This window comes from Moschus berezovskii, chromosome 8 (genome assembly GCF_049115385.1).
Source record: "Moschus berezovskii isolate FMDL1 chromosome 8, NW_MosBer_1.0, whole genome shotgun sequence".
In the NCBI taxonomy this organism is placed as follows: domain Eukaryota; kingdom Metazoa; phylum Chordata; class Mammalia; order Artiodactyla; family Moschidae; genus Moschus; species Moschus berezovskii.
In genome coordinates, this window is record NC_142467.1 from 105,537,406 (window position 1) to 105,550,007 (window position 12,602).

General features: G+C 51.7%; 1 protein-coding gene across 9 annotated transcripts in view; it reads right to left on the minus strand.

Moving 5' to 3' along the window:
* Positions 1 to 7,065, minus strand: part of EPS15L1 (epidermal growth factor receptor pathway substrate 15 like 1) — a 107,267-nt gene extending 100,202 nt beyond the window's left edge. For all 9 annotated transcript variants that reach the window (XM_088839139.1, XM_055431450.2, XM_055431451.2 and 6 more), the window contains exon 1: positions 6,989 to 7,065. In XM_088839139.1, coding sequence (XP_088695265.1) covers positions 6,989 to 7,021 — 33 coding nt within the window. In that variant the 5' untranslated portion in view covers positions 7,022 to 7,065. The remainder of the gene's footprint in view (positions 1 to 6,988) is intronic.
* Positions 7,066 to 12,602: the final 5,537 nt, after the last annotated feature.

Below are 12,602 nucleotides of genomic sequence, written 5' to 3' on the forward strand. Positions count from 1 at the left end.
CACCCTGTCCATGCAGCTGTCTCCAACACACCCAAGCAAGTCAGCCATCCCTCCTCCAGCTTGGACCTGAGCCGCCCTGGCCAGAGCAGAGTCCGAGCTCCCTCTGGGCTGGGCGAGGCCCACTCATTCCTCTGTCAGCCTCTGGAAGCACTGAGGAGCCACGCCAGCAGGGAAACTTGCTGACCCCTCATAAAGATAATGAGGAGGTTTTTCCATCTCCCCCTCCCCCCTTCCCCTCAGACAAGATTAAAAAAATAAAATTAAAATGTAGGGCTTTCCTGGAGACTCAGTGATAAAGCATCTCCTGCCAAGGCAGGAGACACAGGTTCGATCCTTGATCGGGGAAGATTCCACATGCTATGGAGCAAGTAAGCCCAGGAGCCGCAACTATTGAATCCACATACCAAAACTACTGAGGTCCACACCCCAAAGTCCGTGCTGCGCAACAAGAGTAGCCTCCACTTTCTGAAACTAGAGAAAAGCCCGGGCAGCAACGAAGACCCAGCACAGCCAAAAATAAATCAATAAAAACATAACCAAGTGATTTTCTCCCCACTAGACTCTGCAGAACCCAATGATGAAGCAGCATCAGCGCTGTTTAAAAACAGATGAGACTTCACACAACTGTAATGTTTGGCAGCTTTAAAAAACAAACTCCAAGACAGAAAACTACAGAGCAACGCAGAGTCCAGGGAGGGGGTCAGAAGAGCCGTATCGACGTGAGCTTGCTGGAAGCGACCTTTGGCAAGTGACACAAGGTCTCTGGGCCTCAGTTTACTGCTTTATAAAGGCAAGGAGGAGACCGACCAGGGTGACTGGGAGAATGATCTGAGCCAACTAAATGCCTGTCCTGCCCAGTCCTTGGGTGCCTGCACGGACTCCAGGCCTTCCCAGACCTCCACATCTGACCGCCCTCCTCAGCTTTATACTTTTCAGAGCACAGATGGCATTGCTTCACTGCAGACATGTCTGTGCATTTCTGCATGTCTGTGGTTCCCAAGTGGCTCAGTGGTAAAGAATCCGCCTGCCAATGCAAGACACGCAGGTTTGATCCCTGGGTCGGGAAGATGCCCCTGGAAAAGGAGATGGTAACCTGCTCCAGTATTCTTGCCTGGGAAATCCCATGGACAGAGGAGCCACGGTCCATGGGGCTGCAAAGAGTCAGACACACAAAGAGTTGGACACAGCTTAGCGACTAAAGGACAACAACTGCTCCTCCTGAGAACCTCAGCTCCCGGAGGCAGGGGGGTCTTCAGGTTCACAGGTATAACCTGCTGCTCGGAAAGCGCCTGCCCAGAGAAGATGCTCAGTAAAAACGCTTGAACGAACAGCACAAAGAAGGCACACTGCGCACACACCTACCACTCTAAGGGATCCTGACACCCCACAATCGTGAAGCCAAGATAACAAGCACAGAGCATGATTCCCAATCTGCAGATGGGGAAACTGAGGCACAGAAAGTACTGCACAACTAAGGCCACTGAAAGAACACTTAGGGGCCCGAATGTGGAAAAACAGGCACTCTGATGGGGCTTCACAGGATAATGGGGCCCTGCGAGCAGTGTCCCAAGGAAGAATATCAAGCAGCTTTCTGAGCAAGTGCTGGCTGCTCAGGTCAGGTGGTGGAGGGAACCCAAGACCACTCCTTGGAGTGGGGCTCACGAGATGCCTCTCACCTGGGTGGTGACTAGGTCTGTTGGCACAGCCTGAGGCACCAGGGAGTGGACACTCTATCCAGTGCATGTGTGCTAGGTCGCTTCAGTCACATCTGACTGTTTGCAACCCTATGGACCATAGCCCACCAGGCTCCCCCGTCTATGGGATTCTCCAGGCAAGAATACTGGAGTGGGCTGCCACGCCCTTCTCCAGGGGATCTTCCCGACCCAGGGATCGAACCCGCGTCTCTTACGTCTTTCCTGCACTGGCAGGCCGGAGAAGGCAATGGCAAGCCACTCCAGTACTCTTGCCTAGAAAATCCCATGGATGGAGGAGCCTGGTAGGCTGCAGTCCGTGGGGTCGCTAAGGGTCGGACACGACTGAGCGACTTCACTTTCACTTTTCACTTTCACACATTGGAGAAGGAAATGGCAACCCACTCCAGTGTTCTTGCCTGGAGAATCCCAGGGACGGGGGACCCTGGTGGGCTTCCGTCTATGGGGTCACACAGAATCGGACATGACTGAAGTGACACAGCAGCAGCAGCAGCACTGGCAGGCAGGTTCTTTACCACTAGCACCACCTGGGAAATGCACTCTATCCAGTTCGGTTCAGTCACTCAGTCGTGTCCGACTCTTTGCAACCCCATTGACCGCAGCACGACAGGCCTCCCGGTCCATCACCAACTCCCAGAGTTTACTCAAACTCATGTCCATTGAGTTGGCAATGCCATCCAACCATCTCAGCCTCTGTCGTCCCCTTCTCCTCCTGCCCTCAATCTTTCCCAGCATCAGGGTCTTTTCAAATGAGTCAGTTCTTTGCATCAGGTGCCCAAAGTATTGGAGCTTCAGCTTCAGCATCAGTCCTTCCAGTGAGTATTCAGGACTGATTTCCTTTAGGATGGACTGGTTGGATCTCCATGCAGTCCAAGGGACTCTCAAGAGTCTTCTCCAACACCACAGTTCAAAAGCATCAAGTCTTCAAGACTCAGCTTTCTTTATAGTCCAGCTCTCACATCCACACATGACCACTGGAAAAACCCTCTACTCGGTACATCTGATCAAAGATGCTCACTCACTTTCCCCATCAGCTGATTGGGATTAAGAACTAGGCATGGGAAAAGTTGTTTTAAAGCTCAAAGTTGGGGCAGAAGAGACAAAACTTACATGTTCTTTGCGTGACTGGGAGCCACATAGTCAACAAAAACCAGGCTGGTGCAGGTCACTAAGACAGAGAGAGCCGGGATCTTTGGATCTCACAGGGTGGGCCAGATTCACTCTGAAACCTCTCTACCCCACCACCCCCAAGCTACACCGCATCAGCATCTGAGTGACAGAAACTAGCGATTACTTTGGAGGGAAAAACAAGGGAGGAAAGGACAAACAAGTGTCCCAAGCCCTGAGCCTTCATTCCAGACACATTTGCTGGATCATGCTGTGGGCGGGGTTCCCACGGGGCTGCCTGAAGAGCAGAAACTGCAGGGCTCTGCAGGCAGACCGAAGTGGGTTTAACTCCATCTCTGCACTCTCCAGCAATGGGACTTCAGCAAATTATTAATACTTCATCTCTCTGAGTCTCTGTTTCCCGTTCGTAAAATGGGAATAAAAGCTTCTCGGCTCGGAACAGTGGCACACATTAAAAAGAAGTGAGGAGCGACTAAGCTGTGCGCCACAGCTACCAAGCCTGTGCTCTGGAGCCTGCAAGCCGCAACCACTGAGCCCACATGTCTAGAGCCTGTGCTCCACAGCAAGAGAAGCCACCGCAACGAGAAGCCTGCGGACCACAACTAGAGTGGCCCCCGCCAGCCATGACTAAAGAAAGCTGCGCGCAGCAACAAACACCTGGCACAGCCCAAAGTAAGTAAAATAAAACAAATATTTTTAAAAAAGAAACTTATGACGAAGAGGAAAGGAAGGAAGAAGGAACTCCATGAGCACTGGGCAGACTCATTACCACTGAGCCCGATGCTCTCCTTCCGTTACCAATGCTCCTTGGGTCTGGGGGTCACGTAAGGTACAAGAGGGAGAACTCCCAGTGGAGCTGAGGGGAGACCCCACCAAAGAGGCCTCCGGGGCAGACAGCGTTCAACAGGAGGTCACAGCATGAGGTTCTGGCCATGGGGTCTGGGGTGGCAGAGGGGGAGTCAAGAGTGCTTGCACCAGAGGCGGGAACACACAGAAAGGAAGGATGCAAGCAGGAGAGAAGAGAAGACTGCAAAGGCAGAGGGCGGGCTACAGGGACTGACAAGTGCTGCAGGGCTCGAGGAGGAGCAGCCCCAAAGTCAGTCACCCAGGGTAAGGCCGGGAAGGCGGCCGGCAAACGACAAGCGCACCCGGGACACCACAGGTAGGGGCACAGGCGCACTTCTGGGCGGGCTGCAAGGGGAGAGGCAAAGGGGGCCTGGGGGAAGAAAAAGCAACGAAGCGCTGTTGGAGGAGGAAACCACTGTCAGAGGGGGAACCATCCACGCTTCACATTGACCAGATTTACATTCAGGGTCAGCAGAGACTCTACGGGAAGAAGACATCACAGATACGGCTGAGTAGGGAGCAGAACAGGAATGAGGCTAAGAAAAACCCAGACAGGGCTGGAGGCAGAGGAAAAACACCCCACCCTCCACAAACTCACTGGCTGCCAGCTTCACTCACCTTCAGCTGGCGCCCTACAAGGGTGCCCTGCACCTCAATCCAGCCAGCTCATGGCCTCCTGATCCAGAGGGGGCTCCCCTATTGCCCCCAAACAGAAACTATTCTGGAATTAGATTCATGCTTCCCCGGTAATAATCGTGAACTTCTGGGAGGCCCTCAGCTAGACTGGAAGCGCCTGGTAGGTCTGGGTCGACGGAAATCCGTGGTGCAGCGCTTCACTTAACAAGTGTGAACGGTTGACAAGATTCTCCAAGGAAGAAAGTCTGGCCGTGTCATCATTCAACAAACGTACTGAGAAAGGAACAGGAAAAAGCACACCAGGCAATGAATGACCTGAACTTGTCAGCAACCAGGAGATCCATGCTGTGGAGCGCCCTACCTTCAAGGCCCAGATCCCTGGCCAGATGGAGAGAAGAAAGGCCACCTGTGAAGGGTGCTGGTTGGTGTAACTCCTCGGTCCTTGCTTCACAGGTTTACCTGCCACCCCCGGGTGCTGAGCACAGAGTCAGGGGCGCTGAGCAAGAGGCCTGCGCCTGGTCGAATGGAGACACAGCAGAAAGACCCACAGACCTTGGTGGACCACGCCTGGTGCCGATGGGTGGTGTCAGGGAGGCACACCGCTGCGCGAGGGGGCTACTTAAGACAGGTAACCAGCGAAGGCCTCTCAGAAGAACAACATGTGAGCTGCCACCTGAAGGGAGCCAGGCTCTGGCAGCATCAAGGGAAGAAACAGGGAATGACGCTTCAGGAAGGAGGAACAGCCTGCAGGACACCGGGAGGACAGACAGAGCTTAGGCTATGGAAGGAGGAGAAAAGCCACAAGAAGGGCTGCGGTGTGGGTGCCAGAGTGGGGAAGAGGCAGGAGAGGCTGACAGGCACCTGACCACCAGGGATTCCTGGGGGATGGTGGGGAGGTGGTGGTGTTAATGGCGGCGGCGGGGGGGGGGGGGGGGGGGGATTGGGACTCTAGTCTAAAGGATTCTAAGCAGGTGAATCACATGACCTGATTCAGGTTTTCACACCCGACCTCACAGCAGCAAACCACTGCCTTTCTCTAAAGCTAATCCTTCATCGGTAAACAATCCCCTCACTTTGTTGTGTGGATAAGCACAAGTTAGAAATTATTTAATAAACTCTAAAGCACTCAATTAACGTTAGCTACTGTCATCAAAGTGCAAATTAAGGCAAGTGTCATTTGGATCGGAAGCTTTAAATCAGAGGCGCTTCATCATTAAATGAGCCTATGTGTGTTTCACCGCCACCCCCATACCCTAAAACGTAGCGAATGGCTATTAATAATAATATGCAACATCTGCAGGGCACTTAATAGCTTACAGAGCGCTGTCATATCTGTTAATTAATAACCATGGGTCTCCAGTGCTTTGAATTTAGTGACAGTGTTACAAATTGGCTAGTTCTGGCAATATCTAGCAATTAGGCACCATCTCTCTCCATGGATCAGCTGACCAGTTATGACAACCTGCCTAAGAGCTCTTCTGGGGTTGGGCATTCTCATCGCTGTCATCTCTACTTCCAAATGTCCCAACCTGCCAGAGAAGTAAATAATGGTCCTAATTACAGGATCAGTAAGTGATACCAATGTGCCAAGCATTGCTGTAAGCGCTTGATATGCTTAATCTTCACCTGATCCCAATACTTTTTTAAAATTCCCATTTTCCAAATAAGGTGACTGAGGCATGGAGAAGATAAGGGCGTCATCCAAGGACACCCAGAGGAGTAAGACCCAGAGCCAAGATCTGAACACGTGATAATGTGACCCTGTGTCCTCACTCTGAATCCCAGCGCTGTGCTAGATCATTCTGGCAAACTACACATAATTCGGTGCTTGGTACGACACAGAAATTCAGCAAATAAGGGCAGCTGTTATCAGCAGGACACGGGTAGTTTCTAGGTCCCACGAGAGTGTCACCTCCAGGAGAGCAGCGACCTTGTTTATCTGGGTGGACTGCTGCGCTCCCAGCACCTGGCCCTATGCACATTTGAAGGATGGATAAATGAATGAACGTGCCTCCCAGAAGGGAGGGCTGCGTGTGCATGGCTCTTATTTCAGGTCTGCGTCGCGCCACTGATACTGCCCCTCGCTAAGAGCATCAGGCTGATCTGAGGCACAACAAGGAGTCCGGAGACGTGAGACCCCCACCTCCCTTTCTCAGCGCAGGGGTGGCGGAAGGGGCTCCCAAGGGAAGAGACGAGGCCGGGGTCGCAAGGCTGATGGGTCCCGGCTCCGGCGGGGCTCTGCCCTCCACCGCGGCGGAGATGCTGGCCGCCCCGGCGCTCGGACCCGACAGGAGACAAAGACCCGCGGGACCGCCGCACCCGCAAAAATGCCCGTGCCCCTCGCCCACCTCCCCGGGAGGCAGCCGAATGCTACCATGCATCACCCGGCCTGGAAGCTGCGAATACCGGGCGCGGGACGGAGCGGACACGCGAGGCGGCCCTGCCTGCGGGGTCGCGGCCCGCTGAGGGTCGCTAGGGTGCGGGAGGCCGCGGGCCGGACCGGCCTGTCACCTTCAGGACCGCCCGCCCACTCGTCCGCTCTAGGCCGGGGACCCTCAGCGCCAGCCGCCGTCACCCTGCTGGGCCTCCCCACGCCTCGGCCTCCCCGCAGCGCCCGCCCCGCGCCCCGCACGGCGACGCCGCACCCTCGCCCGTCTGGCCCGTACCTGCTGGGAAAGGGGGATGAGCGGGGCCGCCATCTTCCCGCGGACTCGGGCTCCGAGCGCCGGCGGGGAATGGGGCGGGGCCGCGCGCGCGCACTGGTGCGAGGGGCCGTGCGCGCGCAGCCGAGCCCAGGGGAGGGCGGGGCCAAAGTTGGGCGGTGCACGTTCCGCGGAGCTGAAGGGGCGGGGGCGGGGGCGGAGCCGCACGCGCCTAGCCCCAGCCGAAAGGGGCGGGGCCTGGGAGGTGCGCGGACCAGGGACCTTTGCGCGATTCCTCCTGCGTTTCTTCACCACCTCTTCCAGGATTTTTCTGCTGTTAAGCCAAGGTCCCTGCCGATTTTGGTCCCTCTGCAAGGGATGCCGTTCCCACTCCCGTGCGCCTGGCAAAAAGGATCCTCACGTTTCCCAACAAGGCGCCCTGTTCCGAGGATAGCGTGTGTGTGTCTCTGTGTGTGTGTACACACCACCCTTCCCAACTACTGTTCCTAGGAGGGGGGTCTGTATGTGTGTGTGTACACCACCCTTCCCAACAAGGCGCCCTGTCCCAGGATAGGGGTGTGTGTGTGTGTGGTGTGGTGTCTGTGTGTGATATGGGTCTCAGCTAAACTGGGTTGCAGTATTTTCACCTCTCTGCACCGCAGCAGCACCCATAATGCCTGGGATTATTCCCCAACTGCCACCTTCTTGATGTGTGACCTTGGCAAGTAGCCTCTGTGCACGCCCAGTCCCTTCTTCTGAAAAGAGGAAATAGTAGTATGTATTTGCTGTTGTTCTACCTCTGCACTGTACCCTGCACAGAGCAGGCATTTGATGTTTGCCAGAGGACCATTACTGGAAAGGCATTTATTTATTTAGACATGTTTCACCTTCTTTTTGCTATGGACACCTGCTCATCTGTGGCTCAGATGGTAAAATCTGCCTTCAACACAGGATAATGGAGTTCGATCCCTGGGTCGGGAAGATCCCATGGAGGAGGGTATAGCAACCCACTCCAGTATTCTTGCCTGGAGAATCCCGTGGACAGAGGAGCCTGGTGGGCTACAGTCCATGGGGTCACAAAGAATCAAACACAACTGAGCGACTAACACTTTCTTTCCCCTCATCCTTAGCCGATTTCCACTAAAAGGATGACGAAGGAAGGTTCCACTGGGCACTGACCACAGTGACACAAGGCTTCTTCAGCACAGGTTTTCCTTATGTGGTCTCTCTTGTGACAGTGGCACTTCTCAGGCAGTCAAGCTGGAAGGTCGAGCAATCCTGAGGTAGTGAGGGCACAGCTTCCGGTCCACCTCCTCCACTCTGAAGTCTCACAAGCTTCCTGCTCCAGGGACTTCAGTAACTTGATGTACCTCATGCCACTCCAATGAGCACAACATGCTTTGTGATTCATTCAACAAACTATTCACAGTCAAATGTTCACTGACCACAGGTATTCCATTGGTGACCTGGGCAGACACACTCTCTCCACAGATAGGTCTCACCCTGGAGCCACCCAGAAGGTCTGCTAAACAGACTGGGTCTCTGATTCTGATTTATAGCTCTGGGTAGGACTTGAGTCCGTTGAGCTGCAAGGAGACCAAACCAGTCCATCCTAAAGGAAATCAACCCTGATTAGTCACTGCAAGGACTGATGATGAAGCTGATGCTCCAATACTTTGGCCACATGATGCAAAGAGCAGACTCATTGGAAAAGACACTGATGATGGGAAAGATTGAAGGCAATAAAGAAGAAGGGGGTGACAGAGGATGGCATGACCGCCTCAGTGGACATGAATTTGAGCAAATTCCAGGAGACAGTAGAGGACAGGGAAGCCTGGGGTGCTACAGTCCATGGGGTCAAAAAGAGTTGGACAAGACTCAGTGACTGAACGACAGCAAACAAATCCCCAGGAGGTGCTGAAGCTGCTGGTCTCAGGCCACCCCCCTGCCCCCACCATCTGAGAACCACAAGTCTAGAGGGGGAAAAAAAATTCCAAAAGAAAAAAAAAAAAATCACGTGCTACAGAGTAGTCTTCTACTACAGAGTGACACTTGAAGACTGAGGGAGTATTCAGTGATGGCGGGGGCTGGGAACCACAAGCGAAAAGGAGCTGAAGAGCAAAGAAGCATATTGAGCCTGAGACGCTGGAGCTCAGAGAGCAAGACAGAGGGTCTTGAAAGTGAGAGTGAAAGTCGCTTAGTTGTGTCTGACTCTTTGTGACCCAGGCCAAAATACTGGAGTGGGTAGCCTTTCCCTTCTCCAGGGGATCTTCCCAACCCAGGGCTCGTGCATTGCAGGCAGATTCTTTATCAGCCGAGCCCAAGAAGGTCTTGAGACAAGGCCAGATCACATATAGTCTGCTCGGACAACACTGTGCGTAGAGCAGTGAAACAAGACCATGTGTGATTCAGCCTCGTTTTGAGGCCATCTTGCTCTCCGAGCTCCAAGTTCTCAGCCTCACACGCTCCTTCACTCCCTGCGCACAGAGAAAGGGAGGCCACCAGTCTGTTCTGCACTTGATCAGTTTTGTGCTCTAGAACAGTGGCTCTGGATAGGGCCGGCAAAGTGGATGGAGAGGGGATGGGTGGAAGCAAGTGGAACAGCTGGAAAGCTGCAGCAGTGGTCCAGGCGGGGGTGACAGAGGCTTTTAGCTGCCTTGGGTGCTTTATCAGTCCATGTTCCATAAGGAAAAAAGAAGCCAGCAATATCTGTATTTCAAACAGAAGGCAATTTGATACAGGAGATTGAGCACAAAATTGTTGGAAAAGCAGAGGGGAAGGCAAGGTTACCGAAGACTAGTAACAGGAGGAAACTGCTAGCTTCTTTAGGGTTAAAAGTCAAAAGGGAAAGGGTGTTAAGCCAAAACCCACCACCACTGGGCGCTAACCCGGATGCTGGTCCTCACTAGCCACCGCTGCTTCTGCCATTATTCTTTGTTTTGGCCATGCCACATTGTGGGATATTAGCTCCGGCATCAGGGATCAAACCCACGCCCCCTGCATGGGAAGCTCAGAATCTTAACCATTGCACCACCATGGAAGTCCCTCTGCTGTTGTTGCTAAAGTCATTGCTATTGTCTCCACTGACTAAGAGGCAAGCAGGAGCCTGGAAAAAAAATGGCTTCTTCTCTCCACCTGTCTCCTGATGTCCTTCTCACAGAACATGACGGGACACTAGTGGGCAAGGGTGTCTGGGAAACGTGTACAGGCTTCCAGCCTCATCATCAAGCATCTACAGGGGCGACAACTACACAGAGACTCTCCAGCCTGGTCTTGACTGGAATCAGAGGCTCCATGATAAGAGTCCCACCAGGTCACTCCCTCTACTGCTGTGGCGGCCATCCTGGGCGGTGATCAACCATCCTGCAGTCTCTCTCACCAGAGTCTAGAGCTGCACCCTCCAACACAGTGGCCACTCCACATATGGCAATGTGCGTGCATGCTCAGTCGTGTCCGACTCTCTGCAACCCCATGGACTATAGCAGTCCAGGCTCTTCTGTCCTCCACTATCTCCCAGAGTTTGCTCAAATTCATGTCCAGGGAGTTAGTGATGCTCTCTAACCATCCCATCCTCTGCCTCCCCCTTCTCCTTTTGCCTTCAGTCTTATCAGGGTCTTTTCCAATGAGTAGGCTCTTTGCATCAGATAGCCAAAGTATTGGAGCTTCAGCATCAGTCCTTCCAATTAATGTTCAGGGTTTATTTCCTTTAGGATGGACCGGTTGGATCTCCTTGCTGTCCAAGGGACTCTCAAGAGCCTTCTCCAGCACTACAGTTCAAAAGCATCAATTCTTTGGCGCTCAGCCTTCTTTATGGTCCAAATCTCACATCCGTACGTGACTACTGGAAAAACCATAGTTTATAGACCTTTGTCAGCAAAGTGATATCTCTGCTTTTTAATGTGCTGTCGAGGTTTGTCTTGGGGCTTCTCTGGCGTCTCAGACAGGAAAGAATCTGCCTGCAATGCAGGAGACCCAGGTTTGATCCCTGAGTCAGGAAGATCCCCTGGAGAAGGGAATGGCTACTCACTCCAATATTCTTGCCTGGAGAATTCCATGGACTGAGGAGCCTGGCGGGCTAGTTCATGGAGTCAAATGAGTCGGACATGACTAAGTGACTAACACTTTCAATTTCACTTAACTAGGTTTGTCATAGCTTTTGTTAACCATAATGATGTCATTTTAACTTGATTACCTCTATAAAGACTTTATATTTTTTTTAACTTTTATGTATTTTTGGCCACAAAGTATATGGGATCTTGATTCCCCAACCAGGGATTGAACCATGCCCCTTACATTGGAAGCTCAAGAGTCTTAACCACTGGACCACCAGGGAAGACCCAAGACTTTATTTCTCATTTTAAAATGTATAGATAAACTGAATCACTACATTATGGAATAGAAATTAACATAGTGTTGTAGGACAATTATACTTCAAAAATAAGCTCAGAGAAAAAGAGATCACATTTGTGGTTACCAGAGGCAAGGGGCTGGGGGAAGGAAATTGGATGAAGGCAGTCAAAAGGTACAAACTTCCAGTAAGAAAAATACGTACTAGGAATATAATGTACCACAGAATAAATATAATTAACACTGCTGTATGCTATATATAAAAGGTGTTGGGAGTAAATCTTGTGTTCTCAGCATAAGGAAAACATATATTCTTTCCTATTTCATTAATTTTATATCTATATGAGATGATGGACATTCACTGAGTTTATTGCGGTCATCCTTCATGATGTGTGTAAATCAAATCATTAAGCTCATTATGCTATACACCTTAAATTTACACAGTTCAGTTCAGTTCAGTTCAGTCACTCAGTCATGTCCGACTCTTTGTGACCCCATGAACCGCAGCACTCCAGGCCTCCCTGTCCATCACCAACTCCTGGAGTCTACCCAAACTCATGTACATTGAGTCGGTGATGCCATCCAGCCATCTCATTCTCGGTCGTCCCCTTCTCCTCCCACCCCCAACCTTTCCCAGCATCAGACTCTTTTCCAGTGAGTCAACTCGTCGCATGAGGTGGCCAAAGTATTGGAGTTTCAGCTTCAGCCTCAGTCCTTCCAATGAACACCCAGGATTGATCTCCTTTAGAATGGACTGGTTGGATCTCCTTGCAGTCCAAGGGACTCTCAAGAGTCTTTTCCAATACCACAGTTCAAAAGCATCAATTCTTCAGCGCTCAGCTTTCTTCACAGTCCAACTCTCACATCCATACATGACCACAGGAAAAACCATAGACTTGACTAGGCAGACCTTTGTTGGCAAAGTAATGTCTCTGCTTTTTAATATGCTATCTAGGTTGGTCATAACTTTCCTTCCAAGGAGTAAGCGTCTTTTAATTTCATGGCTGCAATCACCATCTGCAGTGATTTTGGAGTCCAAAAAAATAAAGTCTGACACTGTTTCCACTGTTTCCCCATCTATTTCCCATGAAGTGGTGTATGTCAATTATATATCAATAAAACTGAAAGAAAAATTAATTAATCACAATGAAGTGAGATTAAAAATTCACTCCTCCTGAGAAGGTACAGCACCAAGTGCAAACCCTAATGCACAGTACGGACTCTGGACGATAATGATGTATCCGTGTAGGTTCATCAATTGTAAGTAAGAAATGAACCACGGTGGTGTGGG